Source organism: Ambystoma mexicanum, chromosome 3p (assembly GCF_040938575.1).
Source record: "Ambystoma mexicanum isolate Mex_15411 chromosome 3p, UKY_AmexF1_1, whole genome shotgun sequence".
Classification (NCBI taxonomy): domain Eukaryota; kingdom Metazoa; phylum Chordata; class Amphibia; order Caudata; family Ambystomatidae; genus Ambystoma; species Ambystoma mexicanum.
Window position 1 is genome coordinate 550091810 of NC_090925.1, and position 20642 is coordinate 550112451.

Consider the following 20642-nt stretch of genomic DNA (forward strand, 5'->3'; position numbering starts at 1 on the left):
CGCTGCCTATCCAAGATTTTCAGTAAGAATGGGACGTAGTGATGGGCCTATAATTGGTGGGAATACTAGGGTCCACAGTAGTTTTTTTTTTTTAAGCAATTGGATGACCCAGGCATCCTTGAGGTTGTCAGGGACAATGCCCGAGTGAAATGACAAATTGATAAAGGCAGTGATGAAAGCGGCAAGTTAATGCGCAGATTCCTTAATGATAGGGGCAGGACAGGAGTCACCCTGACCATTGGACGGTTTCAGTTTCCTAATGATGCTTTCTACCTCAGGGATGGTAAGAAGAGCAAAGCTAAATGGGGTACGAGTGAATATGGGGGGTTTGAGTTTATTAGTCGAGAATTTAGTTTGGGAAATGGTTTGTAGGCAGTTTTGCTAAGCATTGATTTTTTGGCTTGTACAATTGCTATAATGAGGTTGTCTTTATTAAACTCACATGGATGACTTTTCCAGAGTGCTTCAGCATTCCGTTTTTCTTTAAGTAGTGTTCTGAAATGTGGAGTGAAACACAAGTTGAGGTGTGGGCGCTCTTTAGGTTTCCTACATTTGAGAGGTGCTATAGGGTTAATAGATTTAAGCAGAGTTTGGTTAAAGGTGTCCACTAAGACCGTCGGGTCATCATGTGCGAAGGCACGATTAGTGAGTATAGGCAAGATGAGAGGGAGCAGTTTGTCCCTGGTAATGTCCTTTTTGTTTCTTGTGGGGATGGAAGGTGCAATATTAGGTTTGGTACGTGGATAATTGGCGGGTATGTTAAAGATAATGATGTTGTGGTCTGACCAAGCACATGGGTCGTTGGAGCCAATATACGTGTTGCAGTTTAGGTCAGCAATCCAGTCGAGCGTCCTCCCCTTGGAATGGGTAGGTTCGAGAATGCAATGAGAGAATCCTAAGTTTGAACTATTGCTAGCAATCTCTCCAGCATGGAGGTCACTAGGATCCAGTATTCCAAGATTGAGGTCACCAAGTAGTAAAACTTGGGAGTTCGGTTTAGTGTTGTCAGCAAGGGTGGTCATAATGTCATTCGAAAATGTAGAGAGGGCCTGGGGGTCTATAGATGAGGTGCAAAGTGGCTGTCTTATTATGGGATAGAGTTTGACTGATAGGGACTCAGCCGAACTAAGTTGTGTGTTAGGAATCAATCTCATATTGATGTCATCTTTGTGTATAAATGCAACACCGCCTCCTTTAGAGAGGTTGGAGTTGCGATTGCTTCTAATAATGGAGTATCCGTCAGGAGGGATGAAGAGCTCCCTCCACCGAGCAAGCCTGTTCTTCAGTGTGGTGGAGTAAGTGCGTTGCACGCGGTACAACCTTACCAGTCGTGGTTGGGGCCAAGGCAACGGAGGCAAAGAGCGTGGGAATCGGATGTTTGGAAGAGCCCCTCGCAGGCTAGACACCTGCTGAAGCCCGCTGAAGTCGAAATGCGCCGGGGAGGAGCATGGCACCGGAGGACCAAGTACTTGATTGACATAAAGAAGTCAAAAAGATAGAAGTATCCTGGGAAGAGCGAGTGGTATTTCATGGCTGAAGTCAAAACCAGGAGCGCTGCTGAAATCGGCCCGTTCCCATCGACGTGGAAAAGGGGACTGGGGAGTGGTGCCGGTGGCAGTGTTAGGGGAGTGCATGCTCCCAGGGCCGTGCCCCTAAATTTAAAGGGGAAGAAGGTTTTTCTGGTGAAAAAGTTTCCGTCTCCCATCCCTAGTGAGGGACGCCCATGCAGTATGGAGGAAAGGGGACGGGACGTAAGAGTAAACACAGGAAAATTGATATTTTGCGAGAGATATGAAAATCTGAGACCACTTTCATAAAGGCCCAGAGACCCCAGTCAGGGTTAGCACGCCCAACTTGTGTTGATAGTAGGAAACAGGCTCCAGGACGGGCCCTCTTCACTCCCAGTTGGGAGAACAGGCAGTGGCATTCTTGGGCCACAAGTCAAGGATCTGTAGAATCCAAAGCTCTGCTTCAGGACAGGGACAGGATAATCAGAGGACCTGGGCGGTGAGTGGTCAGTCCTAGGATGTTTCCATGGACACTAACAAAGTCCACTGATTGCAAAGCCAGGATGCAGGAATAGTTTTTCCCACCAGTCCAAGAGAGGAAGGCAGTCTCAAAAGACTTCCCTGTTCACAGGACAGAGGAGGAGACACTGGAAGTTGGTTGTCAAAGTGCTGATTCGCTTCCATAGCACTCCTACTGGACTTCCACAGCAGTCCTCTCTTTTTCATACTCTTGGTTCTTGTGGGTACCTCCAGAATGGTGGCTGTGCTCCTCTTATCCAAAGTCAAGGCTGGTTGAAGGGGTTGACCCAGATGACTAATGGCAAGAATCTACACCAGTCAAACAGGTAAAGGCTGTTCAATCACGGGCAGCCACAAAGTCGACATCTGCCCAGCAACAGGCATCCTCTGCGGCTGCAATGTTGGTTGGGACCTGTCAGTTCAAACCCCGATTTCCTGCCAGACAAGATACACAGAGCCCTTGGCCTGGGAAGTCACAGTAGGACACCAGGAAGTGCCCTTTTATGAAGTTTCTGGACCTGGGAAGGCAGGAAGACTGCCAAAATGCAATATGGCCAAAACACACGATTTATTCCATAGGAGACAGCCATTTTGAGATTTTAAGTGTATAGTACTCAAAATGGCATTATGTGGTTTCAGAGGCGATTATCCCAAACACACTGGGCTGGGACCCTTCCTATGTGGCCAGGGAAAGGCAGACTCTTGCTGATCCGAACCCCGAGGATGGTGTTCTGCGTTAGGATCACATGAGGGGGGACTCGGGTCAGGATAATTGGGTGATAGCCCTCTAATTTCCCCTAGAGACCCTACAGTTTTGATGGGAGACCCTACAGTTTTGATGGCCTATTGCAAAATGGAGGCCTTTGATACAAAGAGCTCAGAACATTGGGGACTCCTGAAGTACTGGGACAAGTAAAAGGGACTCAGACACTAAACTGCAATGTGCAGTCTAGTGGTTCTAATGAACCACAGCTGAGCTAGACTTTTGAATATATAAGGCCCCCCCAGGTGCAGGCCATTAGAACTAGGAAGTGGAGCAGCAGTAGGAGTTGTAAGCCACAGTTGCAGCAGAAGACTAAAGGCGCCAGAGCCACCACTGTTGTGAAAGCGGAGTTCGTACCTGAGAGGGTCTTCAGAGTGGAAACTGAAATGCACAGATCGCACAACCGGAAGCTGTAGACTGATAAGCTGTCCCGTGAGAGAGAGATTAACTCACTTGATTGTATGCCTGGTCCCGGTGGCTGGCGAGCACCGGAGTGCAGGAGGAGCAAGGCAGGCTCCTTTCCCAAGCGGCGCTTGCCGCAGGAATGTGACCAATGCTGGCAGAAGTGTAGAAGTGCACAGAAGAAGCAGCAGCTCGAGCAAACAGCAGTGGAAAAACCAGTGAGTTTGCCTCTATTAGGAAACCCCGGAATGCTATGTAGTCAAACGCTGACTGCTAGTAATAATTTCGAATACCGAACTAATGCAATTAGCTTACGTGAGCGATATACTCACTTTAAAAGAAAGCAAGGTTACAACCATTACTGCCAAAATGAAAAGGGGCCAATATAGCAGCAAGATAAAAACCTGCATTGCCAAAGTAAAGGTGGAGCAACATTTAAGAAGACCAATAACCACCATTACCAAGTCAAAAAGGGGCAATACTTTGGCAAACATGTAGCCCGAATTGGCAATGTATTAACAGAACAATACTGCAGAGGAATTGTAACCATTGTTACCAGAGTCAGGAAGAGGCAATAATTAAGCCACCCACCAACAAGCATTGCCTTAGCCAAAGAAAGGAAAGTGTGATAAAGAGACATTGTTAGCAGTTGTTTGCTGTGAAACAGAAAGATAAATGAAGGCAGGAGAGAAATCTTCCTTGTAAGAGATATCAAGGAGGAGAGGAAAATAACCTGCATTGCCTGAGGCAAATACATCAGTGGAATGAAAAGCACCAGTGTGCATTGTGTCTAGACAGAAGGAATTGTAAATGTTAAAAATCAAAGACTTTGCTGAAAGTTTGAAGCAAGCCTTACCACAAATTACTTTTAGTAGTCTTAGGAGTTTGTTAAAGGGACACTATGGTTAAGTTGTGCTACTAAAAACCTATGAAATTCAGTAAAAAAAGTTAAAGTTCGCTCCACCACCGTGCACTGCTAAGACTAACACCCAGGACATCACAAATATCATCGATGACATGACATGTCTAGCCCCTTCATTTTTTGTTCACTGCTATATCTAGGCCAGGTGGTTTTAATTACTGACAGTCAGAAACATAACATTCAAAAGGTATTACATTTATAGATGTTGCTATTCTTATGATGTACATATATAGGGGAAGAAGCAGGCCTGAAACAAAGCAATCATTTTTGTGCGTAAATACAAAAATGTAGGTTATACACAGTTGCTAAAGATACTGCCTCTTGTTTGCTTACTTTACTCTCCATATATAAGCCCCATATTTGCATGCATTGTAGTCTATTTATGTTTTGTCTATTAGTAGAAATATGTATTAAGTGATGCATTATTAGCTACTTAGTACATGTTTCACAGTACAGAAAAGTCAGATACAGAAGCATTCACCATTTTATTATACAACTTTGGGAAATTACAAATAATGCACCTCTATGGTGTATGCTGCAGCCAATACCTACATTTCTGTATGAGTAGGTTCCTATACTAGAAAGAACACTGCAATGGAATGTTCTTTAGAACACTACATTGCGTAATGAAGTATGTAGTTTATTACACATCTCCCGATAATCCCCGATACTTTTTTGCCAACATTACATTCACAGCCCCTTGTATGAAAAGTAAATGCACATGTGATGTCATCAATGATGTCATCAGTGATATTTGTGATGTCATCTTTGATGTCCTGGGTGTTAGTCTTAGCAGTGCACGGTGGTGGTGCGAGTTATGGTTGCTTAGCTTATCATAACTGGCGAATTTCAGGGGTTTTTCGATTTTACTTGTAACCATAAGAACATTTTAACAAAGTTTTTTTACTGAATTTCATAGGTTTTTAGTAGCACAACCTAACCATAACGTCCCTTTAACAAAGTTTTTTCATTGAATTTCATGGGTTTTTACCAGTGCATGCTATTTTCCTACAACTTACTAATATCATACTTCCCAAATATAACAATATTTGTGTCCAATTTCTAAAGTGTCACCTTAAAACTCTGCCATTTCCCACCTTCTAGAATCATTTTGAACACTTCTATACACTTTTTGCAACTATTTCAACTAGTTTTGCATCCGTAGACGTCTACGAACAACTGACTTCATTGCGGACCTTCCGGACAGTGCCACATGAACATAGCTGGCGCGCGGCCCGATGACATGTTCGAGAACCCGTCTGCACTTCACAATAAGATACGTGCTTCGCGGACAGTTTGGAACTGCATTTTCTACTGATCTAGGAACTTTCAACTTCAAAATTTCCCTTGCACAGCTCCAACACCTATTCCTACTCATTATCCATTAACAATCTAGTATACAGTACATACTTTTAGCAAAACTGCTATTTATCCTAAAATGGCATCAGCTATTGCCATCCCTCCTCCCCAAGAGCCACCACCACTGCTGTAATCAAGGACCATGGGAAACACTGCACCCTACCTTAGAAATAACACACGCGCAACATTTTCCCCTGTCCACCTGCCCCTCCATATTAGTGTTTGGTGCCTCTTCCCTCATTTCCCTCCCCACCTTTCGTTCTTAGCTCTCCTGCCAAGAAATAAAATACACCCAAAAACAACGAAAGAAATGTTCCTTTAGGAACCACCGTTCATACTACTTAATATTTCTCAGTAAATTACATAGACTCAATAAGACTTTCCAACATTTACATTTGCATTTTGTGTTATGCTAATGGAAATATTGTGGCGTTCATCTCCCGTTTCAGGGACTGGAACGGTGTATACTGGCCCAGCAGCCCAAGTTATCAGCCCAAGCGAAGCAAGGGTGAATAACGAGGTCTCCGGACCATTATCCCCCCATTCCAGCCCCTGTAATGAGGGATGAAGGCCATTAGCAAGCTAGGTTCCCAAAGCGGGAACCATGGGTGCCAAAAAAGGATTTTCCAAGATGGCCACCATGGAAAGGGAATGTGGGGTTCCATACAGGGCCCCTCTTCACTTTCCATGACAGCCTGCAGAAGACGAAGAGAAAACCCTATGATCATATTACTACGAGCACATTTTTCTCCCCTTTCAAACCTATCCCAATTTTGAACAACTTTATCACAAAGCCGGTCCCAGGTGGACATGGCCACTTTAACCCCATGTGCTGTCCCTCGTGATCATGGCCAATAGCCAGATTGTCAGGATCATGACCTTATTCCATGACACGGACAATCTGGCCACTACCCATGGCTACCGGCTATACCTCAGTCACCAAAAAGTTATATCACTATTTTTTGTACCTACATTATGACACTTGTTCAAAAATAAAACACGTGCACATTTGCAAAACCATGCTTTCAGATCCTTGCCAATGCTCCTTCCACAAGTTTGCTGAAAATCCACACGTTTTATTTTTTCAAAAGTGTCAGATGTATGGACATACAATAGTCATATAACCTAGCCCCCACTTGACAAAATCCATATAGACTTTATGAAAACATTTAAATCTAGATCTAAAATCTTTTTGCAAACTTGTGTAGATTTGTGAAATTGCACCACATTTATAAGCCTTTTCAATATTTTGGGAACCCCCCTCTAATTTCGCCCCCTCTTCAAAAAATCCCACCAAACTTTGCAAAAACATTTAAATCTAGGTCTATAATCGATTTAAAAACCTTTGTGTAGATTCGTCAAATGGCACCACATTTATAACCCTTTAAAATAATTTGTGACCCACCTCTAATTTCGCCCCCTCTTCACAAAATCCCACCAAACTTTGCAGACTCATTCGGAATCAGGTCAAGAATATGAGTGTAAAATTTAATGCAGTTTAATTAAGTGGCGCAAAAGTTATAAGCCATCCAAGAACCGCTTTTCATCAACACTGTAATGCAGAGGTCTCCTCGAACTTCACAGGACTGTTCGCTGACTTTCGTGGCAAAAAGCACCAATTTCTTTGCTTCTTGCAGCCATATTCCAATCCATCCTCATCACCCCTCACCTCCCCAGAGATTATTTGATAAGTTTGACAAGTGCAATGTTGTGTTTTTTAATATGTTTTTACTGCGATGTCCACGGACATCGGCCGCTGACCGCAAATCCAAGATGGCAGGCGTTTCCAAAAATCTGACGCACTTCACGCTTTTCACCATCCAATCAGCGGTCCGATGTCCGCGGACACCATGTTGCCCTTTAAGCCAATCAGAGTCCTGTCCGCGGAGTGAACAGGGAAGTGTGTCCGCAGAGCGGACACAGATACGCATTTTTTTGACTTACATTTTGGTCATTTAAAAAAAAAAATGGATTTACACCAAATTAACAAAAGCATGCATTCGGGACCAAGCCGCGGCTCCTGCCTGAAGGGCTCTGAATACTGCCAGTAGTTCCAGCAGATTGATGTGGTTCTGAGCAGCTGCCTGAGACACAGACCCTGAGCTGTGTGATGAAGGTAATGAGCCCCCGACCCAGCGAGTGAGGCGTATGTCACAACAATTGCTTGTACTTCCGGATCGTGGAAGGGTTTCCCCCTTCAGCAGATTTTCTCTGTGCACCAGCGAAGATTTTGTACTAGTGTTGGCAAAAAGACCACTAGACCGTCCCACTGACCACTTGCCTGAGACCATTGTTTCGCCAACCACTCCTGCATTGGTCGCATGCGCAGGCGCGCGTGATTTACCAGGTAAATGCAAGATGCCATCATGCCTAGCAAACGTAAAGCTTTGCAAACCCTTATCTGGCAGCCGGCCTGATAATGTGCTATTTGCAGTAACATGTTTTGGACTCTTTCCTCCGACAGAAAGATCAACCCCTCTTCTGTGTGTAAGACAGCTCCTAGGAACTGTTTGGTTGAGCTTGGCACTAGTATTGATTTGTTCTCGTTGATGGAGAAGCCCAATAGAAAGAGAAGGTTGATAGTTCTTTGAATGTTTTGCCTGCAAATTAGGGGAGACTCCCCTGTAAATCAGCCAGTCATCCAGGTAAGGGTACACTGGAATCGCCTTCCTGCGCAGGTGTGCTGCCACCACCGCCAGTACCTTTGTGAATACCCTTGGAGCAGATGCTATTCCGAAAGGCAGCACTTTGAATTGGTAGTGCTGGTTCGCTATCTTTAAATGCAAGAATCTTCTTTGCGCTGGGAACATTGAAATATGAAAATAGGCATCTTTCATATCCAGTGTTGCCATGTAATGCCCCCTTTTTTAGTAGAGGCATTACCTCTTGTAGTGTAGTCATGTGGAACGTTTGTGGCTTAACATAATTGTTTTTCAGGGCGCAAATCTAATACTGGGCACATTGTTAGATTTTGTTTTGCCACAAGGAAGTAAGTTGAATAAATACCGTTGTTTACCTGGTTGGCCGGGACGATTTCTATGGCGTCCTTTTGGAGCAGCGTGATGATTTCCCCGAGGAGGATGCATTGGTCTTCTTTGGAGTGGGTTATGTGGCGTGGGGGGTGATTCCGGGGCTGTCCGAGAAGCTCTATACAAAATCCACCGGCTACTGTGGAGAGCACCCATCTGTCTGAGGTGATTCCCTCCCATGCTTGGGTGAAGTTGGAAATGCGACCTCCTACTGGAGAGGCATGGAAAGGCACCTGAAGCTGGATGTCACTGCTTGTGAGGTGGGGTACCACCTCTGGAGGAGCAACCCCTTACCCAACTGCGAGATCTGCACGGTCCTCTGGTAGTTTTGAGAGGTTTGGCCTTGATTGTTACCCCAGGCCGTACCCTGACTTTGATTATAGGAACCCTTCGGGGAAAATTGTCCTTGTATGCAACGAATATTGACATTTCCCCTTTGGCCAGGAGGTTTATTGGTCAATTGTCCCAATGTTCAAAGTATCATTTTTCCATGGCTGTCTTTAAGGCGTCCTCGACAGCCTTGCCAAAGAGTACATTCAGCTTGACGGGCATGTTAATGAGAGTACCCTACGTTTCTGGCTTAAACCCGGATTGGCGTAACAAAGCATGATGCTTAATAATGGTTTCCTCAGCTATTATTCTGCCGGCTTTGTCCGCAGCGTCAAGACCACTCTTTAGCAGACAGCTTGACACTGCGCTTCCTTCTGCAGCCACAAGTGCTAATTGAACCTTGAAGGGTTCTGGGGCTGAATAGAGTAGCGCTGATACTTTGTCCCTTTTATGGCAGTTATAACTAGCTAATAAGGTAAAGTTATTAGCAATTCTGGTTTGGTATGCAGCAGAAGATGCCACCTTCTTGCCTATTGTGTAAAGCCTCTTGCTTGCTTTCTCTGGGGGAGATTCAGAAGCGACTAGGGGTGTACCTGTTCTTGTCGTAACAACTAGCGGCTCAGGCTTTAGCAGGCCAATAATGTACAGTGGGTCTGATGGTGCAGGCCTGAAACGTTTTTCTATGTGTGGGTCCATTGCCCTTGTCTGATTGGGTGTCTCCAGAGAGGGTTGTACCTTCTGCTGGACAGTAATGGATTAAACTGAGTAACAGCCTTTTTGTCTCCCAAGATGTTGTCCACAAAATCTTTGTCCTGTGGATCCTCTTGGGTAGACATTTGAAAATGTTTAGCCGCTTTGATAAGTACCTCGTTAAGAAGAGTTTGATTATCTATGGGTGAATCTACAATAGCGGGGTCTTGATCCACTGGTGAGTCTATGATGTACATGTCTGTATCAGGGTCACCCTCATCCTCCTCGTTATCCCTATAATAAGTGTCTGCAGCTTCTTGGTCATAGAGGTCTTCATTATCAGTGTCCGGATGATATAGTTCAATAATAGTTGGATCTTTTGCTGGTTCACTGGGGCTAGATCGTTTAACAGGGGATTCAACAGGGTTCTGCGACCCAAAGGCTGCGGTTGTGGGTGGGGTGGAGTGGAAACTTGTGAAGTAGTTAGGGTCTTCCTCATAAAAATTTGCCATGAAAGACATTCTTCTCATAACCCTATCTATATCTTCAGCTGACCATTGGGCAGAACTAGGAATGACCATAGATTGAGGTGGGAGACCTAGATCTTCTGGAGTGGGTGGGATTACCTTAGAAGGTGTAGCCTTCTTTCTTTTTTTTAAAACATGTTTATTTTAAACCAAGGAAAGATGAAAAAAACACAGTATTGCAATACATCTCTCACCTCTTTCCACCATTTCCTTTTGACTTTGCTCTTTCCCCACCCTCTCCCGGTCTCAGGACCCTTCCCCTCGTGTTCCCCGCCACTCGGGCCCGCCCTCCATGCTTCCCCCTCATGGGTCCTCTTGATCCTTCAGGGCCCACCGAGTACTGATCGGTTTATAGGTCGGGGCATCGCTGATCATACTCCAGCACTGGGGCCCAGATGTTCTGGAAGCGGTGGAGGACTCCTGCCCTTGCCACAGTCACCTTTTACGCGATCCGTATGTCTCACAGCTTCCCCCACCACTGAGCCAGGCAGGGACCGTCCGGGGATTTCCAAAAGCGGGCAAGCACAGTTTTGCCTGCTAGGAGACAGTGGGTTAGCAGTTTCGCTCTGTTCCCAGCACGCGGGTAGACTCCGGGGATCGGGACCCCCAGCAGGATGGGTTTGGGTTCCAGCGGGAGCGCAGTCCCGATGATCTGTTCAATAGTTGACAAACACTGTTTCCAAAATTGCAGAATCTTTGGGCATGTCCACCACATATGGAAGAAGGAGCTCGGTTGGGCGCACCCTCTCCGGCAGGTATAGTCCAACTGGGAGTTCATATGGTGAAGCCTAAGAGGGGAGTAGTACTAACGCAGCATGACCTTGTAAGCACATTCCTTGTTGGTTACACAGGTCGACACGGAGTAGGTACGAGCCCAAATATCCACCTAGGCCTGGTCGTCAATCGGGTGTCCCAGGTCGGCCTCCCATTGGGCCATGCATCTAGTCTTTGAAGTGAGAAAGTCTCCCAAAAAACGTCTATATAGGTTCAAAATCCTGCCTCGAAGTGGAAGGTCCTTAAGCGTTAGTTCAAGAGCGGTGAGGGGGCGTGTGGCTGCCTGGAGGGTTTGAGGATGCGAGCACCAATGACGCAGTTGGATATATGTTAATCTGCCTCTCTCGTGAAGTTGGAATACCTCCTTGCATTGTTCGAATAAGGCCTCCATCTATCCAGTTCTGGAAGTTACGGGGGTTCGCCTGGGCGAAAAGGTTGGGTTGTGGAAAATTGGCGATAGGGGGCTTAATCCTCTCGGGATTCCCTTTTGTTTCAGAGCCCAATCCCAGGAGCTCAGAGTGTGTTTGGTCGTCAGCAGGAGTCTCTTCCAACGCTCTCTGAGGGGGGGGGGGGGGGAACAGAATATGTGGGAGAAATCGCAGGGGGAGCGGGAGTTGTGCTTGTTCCATTTCCACCCATCTGGGGCGGTTCATGAGTGTCTGCCAAGCGTGGATGTGTGCCAGTTGCGCTGCCCCCCTGTACGCCTGTAGATTGCGGACCATAGAGCTCCACCCACACTAGAGCTGCCTACCAACGTTTTATGGGGGATACTGCCCTTTTTGACCCTCCAGATGAACTTCAGCATTCTCCTCTGCAAGTCTCGAAGGGCTGGTGCTGGGATAGCTACTGAAAGGGAGGAGCAAGTTCACTTTACAGGCTGTTATGCGCCCCATCAATGAAATTTCCTGTGTTGCCCAGCGCTTCAGATCCCCTTCCAGTTCCCGAAACAGTCTGTGGAGATTGGCCTGGTATGTGTCTTTTGGGTTCGCCGTAATATGAACTCCTAGGTAAGGGATGGACTGTCTTTCCCATGTGATTGGGCACATCCTGGTTAGCGCCTCCCGTTCCTCCCGGGGGAGGCCGATGCCCAGGGCTACCGATTTGGAGAAGTTGACAGCGAAGCGGGTAACCTTCCCATAGCTAGCTATTTCCACCAGGGCGTGCTTTATTGAGGAGCTGGCCTCTGAAAGCATGAGCAGCACATAGTCAGCGTACAGAGCATTTTTGTGTTGGGATGGGCCAACCTGGGGGCCCTTGATAAGATTGTTCAGCCTGATCCTCTGGGCAAAGGGTTCCATCGTTAGCGCAGAGTAGGGGCGACAGCGGGCAGCCTTGTCTTGTCCCACAAGTTAAGGGGATCGGGGTTGATATGGACCCGTTGATCCTCAGAAGGGTTTTTGGGGGTTTATAATTGGCCAATGAAACATTGGCCAAAGCCGAAAACCTCTACGGTGAGTCTCATGAATGACAAGTCCACCCTATCAAACGCTTTAATGGCATCTAGTGCCATGAGTGCGAGGCCCTGGGAGTTTCGGGAAGCGAGGACCACCAGATTCAAGGTCCTACGAATGTTGTTTCCTGCCGCTCTGTTCAACACAAAGCCTGTTTGATCAGCATGAATTATGTCAGGGAGGATGTGAGCTAAACGATTAGCCAGAGTATTGCAATATAAGTTAGCGTCTATGTTTAACAGGGCAATTGGCCTATATGAAGCTGGGTCCCTTGGGTCCTTCCCTGGTTTGGGTAGGAGGATCGTGATACAATCCTGCATTGACAGGGTCACCAACCCAGTTTCCCTGAAAGAGTTGAAGGGTGTTACCAAGGGGGGGGGTTTAATCAACTGGGGTTTGAATATTTTGTAGAATCTTGAGGAGAATCTGTCTCGGCCTGGGGCCCGAGTTTTGAGAGATTTGATGGCTTCCTCAACCTCCTCGTTAGTGATCAGTGTCTCCAGTAGCCTTCTTAAGGCTGAAGACAGGGAATCCTGTGCCTGAGGTTCCCTACTCTTATGAGGCAACCTATCTTTCTGTGTCATATTCCTATGAGGAGTTTTAGAGGAGCTCTTACTAGACTCCCTAGACAAGGCTTTCCAGTACATGCTTTTTAACTAACTGAGCAAGTCCGGCCTTTATGGGCTTTTTTACCGCTATCGACTAGGAATGTCGAATCTCGGCTACGGTTAGCTCTGCAGTCTCGTCAGCCGACTCACGATCTTCGGGAATATTTTTATCCACGACGTCTGTTCTGTCTTTCGACAGTCGGGACCGGTCATGTGCCGATCTCAATCTGAGTGCCCAGAGGACAGTGGCTCAACAGATCTTTGCCTAGAGGTTGTGTGTTGCTGTTTGCTCGAGTGTTGCGTCGAGTCTCGGTGGTGGGTTGTGTGTTTAGTGGGGGGGGGGGGTGGGGTGGGTCGAGAATGCTTTCGCTGCCAGGTGTTGTCCCCATAACATGGCCGCTGGCCTGTCTGTTGGGGTTGGGGGGCTTGCGCTTGGGAAACTTGAGTAACCCAGTCGCCTTTGCCGTTGGATACCGCTGCGTTACTGCAGTTGCTGAAAGCACCCTCCACTTCCATGGCCTCAAGTTGCCTGGCATGATGGGCCCAGCGCTTAGTTTAGTGGTCCTTCAATGTCTTGGGTTTGAATAGTCTACACGCTCGACAGGAACACTTGACGTAGTTCCGAGGGAGACACAGGTTACACACAAGGTGTCTGTTGACCCACGGGAACTTCTTGTTGCACTTGGGTTACAATTTAATGGGGGTCCTTTCCATAACAAAATGACACGGCAGTTAGGCAAATGTAGTGTACGAAAAGGGGTAGATACATTCCAGTATGACCTCCCCCCTCTCTCCCTACTGTGTGGGCCGAAGCCGCCTTCCAAGGCCGGAACGGATCCATCGACGGGAGTCTTCAACGGTCGTTTTTCTTCCCACCGCTGTCGGATGGTCTCAATAGCTGGTGGATATGAAGGGTTATAAAGGATAGTGCGAAAAACTATTGTTAATTGTATAATAATAGATGGCGATAAGCCAAAAGGGAACTCCGCGAACAGCGTCCGTCTATGATGGTGGAAAAAAACAATCTGAGGGACCTCGACGCGTGAAGGACCATGGGTACAGTGGACGTCACACTAGGGATAGTATTACTGGCATGGGGGGGGGGGGGGGGGGGGGGGGGGGGGGGTGTGTGTGTGTGTGTGTGTGTGTGTGTGTGTGTGTGTGTGTGTGTGTGTGTGTGTGTGTGTGTGTGTGTGTGTGTGTGTGTGTGTGTGTGTGTGTGTGTGTGTGTGTGTGTGTGTGTGTGTGTGTGTGTGTGTGTGTGTGTGTGTGTGTGTGTGTGTGTGTGTGTGTGTGTGTGTGTGTGTGTGTGTGTGTGTGTGTGTGTGTGTGTGTGTGTGTGTGTGTGTGTGTGTGTGTGTGTGTGTGTGTGTGTGTGTGTGTGTGTGTGTGTGTGTGTGTGTGTGTGTGTGTGTGTGTGTAAAATGGCAACTTGTGAAAAACCCTTACCAAGTTATCCGCCTTGCATACTGGGAAAACTTTGGCGGTAATGCAAATTCTAACGATCTGTAAGACCTGAACATGAGTAAAATGTATAGCATAAGAGTTTAATGTTGTCAAATGCTAAGTTGTAATTGCTTATATGCCTTCGAACTAAAAATAAACATGGTTAAAAATATATATATATATATACATATACATTTTTTTTATATATGTATTTTTTTTTAAAGATGGTGCATGGGGGGTTACCAGAAAACAAAAAAACAGTTCACTGCCACAAACCCATCCTAGACACATGAAAAATGCATGTAAAATGTGGCCAGAAATCTAAGGGAAAGGAAAGGCACACAGGATCCATGTGGTTCCATTTATCAGGCCAAATTAAAAGACAGAAATTGTGTCCGAGGGAAGCTGTCCCCCACCCCCCCCATGCCTGCAGTGGTAGCCTTAACGGCTCACCAGTGCACCCAAAATACATTTGATCAATGGGTAAGCAAATCTAAAAAAGCTTCACTTAACTCAAAAGTCAAGTTGCGGTGCAAACAGACAAAGTTGGGAGTTCCCTTTAAGTCAATGGAGGGAAGGTTTCCAAAAGAAAAATCTGTCCTACCATGCTCTATCTGGATTTCTTTTCCAGTTAAAAGCTATACAAAGAAAGGTGTTCTTAGTTTAAAAGCTAGACAAATGTCTTCAACAAACTATTCCAGATTTGAAATAAATGTGGAAAATAATTATAAAAAATTTCACAGGGCAGTGTGCGCTGGACTCTAAAGTTCACACATTTTTGTATATATTCTGACAATTGATTACTGCAAATTAGTAATCAGATGTAAAGTCCTATGTTCCATATATCCTTAAGAAGATAAATGAGCATATTATGTCACACATTCACATGTGATTCATATATTGCAGAGTGCCAACATAAACCGTTTGTGGCACATGCATGTGTTTCATCCATTCAAGGGTTTTCTCAACATATTATTGACATTTATTTGAATTGTATTCATTTTAACCTATAGATAGTTCCAATTCAAGAGACACGTGTGAAAAGCTATAGTAGAATATCTCCCTAACAAAAGATTGCAAAATTAGGTTTCTAAAAATGGAAGATCAAAATGGAGATTTCACATACAATGAGTATTTCAGTCAATGAACAACCATATAGTGGAACAAATCCAGTAATTGGGATCTAACGATTTACCATTTGTTAATTGCACTACACTTGCACTATCATTTATTGGCTAGAACACTAGGACTATATGTACAATATGATATTGTGAAAGGCTATCACACTTCTACTAGCTCATGTACTGCACAATTAATTCTTGTTACTGAAGGCCATGAAAAAGTAATTATAAATGTACATAACAATTTGATCATAGAGAAACACATTTATATTATAATTTTATTTACCTCGGTTTGCTGTTCAGGAAGTTTCATGTTATCAAATATTCTAAAAACTATTCTAAATAGGTCCTGCCACCAATGATTTTCGAAGGTGTGACCATAGCTCTTCATGATTTCAAACATCACAGTAAGTCCCCTAGTGGAAAGAAAAAATTAAAACCCATTCTTAGAAACAAACTGTCATGGACTACATTTATTGAGAGAGAATAGACATGGGCAAATGCATTGAAATCAAATACAACTTTTTTTCACCTTGTCCGTACATCTAGTTTGCATCGGTTAATTATGCAGGAGAGTTCGAACAATATTGGAAACCATCCTCGCACCCAAACCCGGTCACCAGGAGCCACATTCATATCATCACTTGTGTATTCTCTGAGCACCTGTGAAAAAGAGAAAGAAACGGGTCACAAGATGGGCAGTTCTAATGCAGTATTATGTTAAATGTTTATTATGGCATTTGGACAGCTCCCTGGAGCAGTTAAGTGCTTTTTAACTGGGGGATTCTGCACCCTGAACATGTGTTCAGAAGACATGTATGTCTACATTTCTTTCTCTGTGTACATTGTTTCACTGTTTGTCAAAGTTATGAGGTTGTCCGTTACAGGTGCTAAGGTCAGTTACCTGATGTTTTTACCCTGTAGAGGATTTCTCACGACTATTTTCTTTAAGGAGTGTCTGGATGCTACTTTACTACATGAAAGAGCAGCATAAATAGGCCTGCTCTGCTGTGTCCGGTCCACATACTGCTTTCACATCCGTTTCTTCAACTCAATGTTTCGATTGTCTTGCAATTCGTCACAACACAACTCAAACATTGGATAAAGTTGCATGGTTCAGGCAGTGTTTATCCTTTGATATGTATTGTTGGTGGGTCTCCTAAAGTTACTGCCAGCCTTCCTTGGGTTTTCAAATTTTTTTTGTGGGTAGAGGGATTTCTACTTAAGTACAGCCACCCCTAACCCCTCCACCGCTGCAAACCTTTTTCTGGTATGCTGTCCCCTTAGTAGCACATATGTCTGTTGGGGAACCAGTACTTTCAATTGCTCTATTTTTTTCCCCGGGTGACTCTCACCCTGAAAGTATGATGTGGAATAGGCTGGTGGAAATTGTGATTTAGGTTTGGCTACACCAGGTGTTTAATTAGATTTAACCACATTTGGAGAACAATGCGCCAATTTCTTTAAGATCCCAGCCATTTTGTTTTGGACCACCTTTTTTTTCTATATGGGTGTTAAGCACGGCCAAAATGCTGATGTAGGCTCATTTTAGGCACCCTGGTTTGAGTTTAATCGGCTGTAGAGTGGTTTAACATTCACTAAACCTGCCAATCTACATCCAGTATGGCTGAGACAGTGTGTCTGGTGGTATCCAGTGTCATAAAATACACCAAAGGAAGGTGATATAGTGCGTGCCACAAAGTCTTTTCATCAAGACCTGGATTTGGTACCAATCATATTTTGCACCATTGAACAAAGCACAATTATTTAGCATAAAAAAATATATTCTGTTTTTTTTTACGAATGTCCACACACAATAAGGGTATTTTTTGGGGTTAAATAACAAACAGATTAGTATAATACAACTGTCTTTATCCCATTAGGGACCTGCCGGAAGACCAGGTCAACAGAAGGTTGAAACTCATCTTTAGCCTTTACACGACACACACAAGTGAAAATGTGGGCTCCTGATGAATGTCCGGCAGCAATTGTCCCCATAGGACAGAAACCTGTACGAGTTGGGCTTTGTTTGTACAATGAGCAAGAGTGTGATTTAAACATCCGTGTTGTTGAAATTCAGTGTGCTGATTATGCTGTGGTTTCATATTGTATGATCTCTGGATACATATGTGCATCATATTATGGGCTTATCCATTATTTTTTATGTTTTAGGATATATTATTGTGTGTGGAAATTCATAATAAAACAATGTATTTTTGTATGCTAAATAATTGTGCTCTGTTCAATGGTGCAAATTATGATTGGTACCAAATCTAGGTCTTGCTGAGATAAGACTTTGTGACACGCACTGTATCACCTTCCTTTGGTGTATTTTTTGTTGATTACCCACAAGGTAGGAAGGCTGCAATTCCCCTACCGTGGGGTGAGCCGTTGAGCAGAGTGTGGTTTTCAGTGTCAGCCAGATTGTGATGCCCAGTAATGTGATTGGGGGGGGGGGGTGGTTTGGCCAGCCCCTGAGCTAATGTATTATCAGTGAGACTGAATGCCTCACATTCAGTACCTTAAATCTGGAAGACTGCTACTAGAGATGGGCTGCTGCTGCTGAGGAGGATCCTGATGTGGCCATACCACTAGAACCTGGATTCCTTGTCCTTGCAACCTGCTTCACTTTTACTGATTGAATTTCATCCTGAGCTCTTCCTTAGCTTCCTGCTGCTGCCCTAGCTGTCTGCCGCTTCATGAACATTTTTACTGACCTCTGAGGTTTAGCCTTCATGTGAAATCTTTCGGACCCAAGCATCTTGAGGTGGGGAACGGTCGTAAGCTTGGAAATCGCATGGTTTGTGCTGATGCCCTCATCTTGGACCATTTTAGTATTGGTTTGCTACCCATTCCTGCTCCGCTGAACTGTCCTGGGAACTTGGTTGTCCTCTTCATGAATGCTGGCACTTCCGACTTGTGGTTCATCCTCTAAAGTGTTCTGTTTGTTGCTCCTTTGGGTCATCTGGACACCAGCTGGGTCATAGGTTCAGGTTCCTTTAATTCGGAGGTCCCAACCGAGACTAGCCTGATCTAAATTTGGCATGTAAACCCACCATTTTGCCGCCATTCCTGGGTCAAAACCTCACCATCCAGGCTGCAATACATCCTTGTATTCTTTATCACGGGTCACATGGGTTCAGTAGTGATGGGGTTTCAGCTCTGCACTGGTAGAATATCATGAATCTGTTAGCAGGACAAACTGTCTATCATAAGACCCTAGAAACGTATGTGGGAATCTTTCTGGGTGGAAACTCTGAACTTTGTAAAGATATGCAAGACCTATGCCTGCTCCAAGGGGGGTAAGCAGAAAACCATTTGAGTTATTTCTTCTCATTACCAATTCCCCCTCGGCCTTAGGACACCTGGTTAATGGACTAAATTGGAGAACTTCCCAAAGATAAAGTGTGTTCAGAGATCCTGGTTGTAATGGATGTCGTCCCCATTTGAGGCAATGTTATCCTTATATTGGGGGTGGTCAAAGCTACCAGTTTGGTACAAGACATCTTGAAGAATTGTTTTTTCTCCATTTTCTTACAATCTAATTATGGTGAGCTTCTTGCAAAATACCTGGGACTAGTGATTCAATTGTCCTCACATTTCGCACACCCAAGTCTAAAGGCCAGACAGTGGGTCAATCAAGAGATGTAGAAATATCTTAGTTTTCAAGTGGAAGGATTAAAAATCGGGCTCGAGACCAGATATTCTTTTTAGCAGATGGCACAAGAATTCCAGGCATCCTCCACAAGCATTGAGGTAGATTAACCAAGTCCTTAGGTGGAATGAGCATGGGAGAAATTGGCATTTAGTCAATATCGAAGAGTACTAAAAAGGTACTTGTTGTTTCTGTATAATTTAATTATCAACCAAGCAAAATGAGAATCAGCAGCGGGTGCAGTGTATTATTTTGTTCTGTTCCACTTTTCCAGGATACTCTGTGTACTCATTTATTAGTTAAAAGCGACTGGGTACAGAGTGTGGGTGGGGAGGGACTGGTGGGGGGCACACAGCAGTTCCTATAGTGACTCAGCAGCAGATCTTGTCAGTAAGCAATGTTGGGACAATACAGATTTCAGAATATATTACAACAGAATAGCACAAACCATGGAATGTAAATTGTAGGACTCAACAATGCTGTTAACAAAATATACTCTTACTACACTAAATATACTCTACTGTTAACTACATATACTCTTTTAGATTAACAGAAATTATGATTTACCATACAGTTGCTGCTTTTATTTTACACTTTTGCTACATAGGATTTTTCAACTGGAATGCCACTCATGTCATCAATGTATGCAAGCATCTTCTGCCCGATTTAGTAACAAATTGAAATGAATTAAGGTATTTTAAGGCCACACTTGGACTACTCAAGAAATGAGCAGTCTATACCATGAAAAAATGCAGAAAAATCAACAAGTGATAATTAACAGTCAATACCTGGGGTCGTTCCGAGACATATTTAGCACAATACCGAATAAGCCGAATTGCTTCCATGCTGGTGTCGGGAAATGCAGCATTACAGGCAAATTCTGACAAACATTTTACAGCGTCCTGAAATGAATCTATGGCTGCAGGAAAATGCTGCTGAAAAATGTGTGCTGTAGTAAAGAAATACAAATAATATTTAGATATTTTCCTTTTCAAACTGCTTAACTTTCACTACTACAAAAGCGTCTTTAACTAAAAACATGAACTTTTATACCAGTTGTAAGAAAGATACAAATAAAGTGTTAGGGTCAACTAAAACACTACTTACAAATACATGTAATATTTAGTTATAATAATGTTACTTTATAGCAAACAACATGTTTCATTCTCTAACAGTTTGACTAGGTGGCCAATAAAATCCCATAATATTTGTATAAAGAGAATACATTCTTGCGCTGTGTGCTTCATAACAATAGATCATTTTGTCCTGTAATATACAATTGTTAATATATAATCAGAGAATACAGAACATGAATTGCTTGATCTATAGATTTCTGGAGACAAGAACGGGAATGCAGTGAATGCTTTTTTTCACAGTGATAAAACACAAAGTGGCAGACTCAATGACAAATAGGGGTGGGTACAGTGACAGTCACCTAAAAAAAGGTGCAACGACAAAACACTTCTAGTGAAACAGGGACACACAAGCACAAATATCCCTGCACAGTGACAGTGAGAAACATGCTATAGATATTTAGT

At 44.3% G+C, this 20642-nt stretch overlaps 1 protein-coding gene across 1 annotated transcript in view; it reads right to left on the bottom strand.

Moving 5' to 3' along the window:
• Positions 1–20642, bottom strand: part of ARFGEF2 (ARF guanine nucleotide exchange factor 2) — a 2106550-nt gene that overhangs the window by 835148 nt on the left and 1250760 nt on the right. Inside the window, exons 28-30 of the mRNA XM_069651280.1 lie at positions 19893–20053; positions 15982–16112; positions 15736–15865 (exon numbers count right to left, since the gene is read on the bottom strand). Of these exons, the coding sequence (XP_069507381.1) occupies positions 15736–15865; positions 15982–16112; positions 19893–20053 (422 nt within the window). The remainder of the gene's footprint in view (positions 1–15735; positions 15866–15981; positions 16113–19892; positions 20054–20642) is intronic.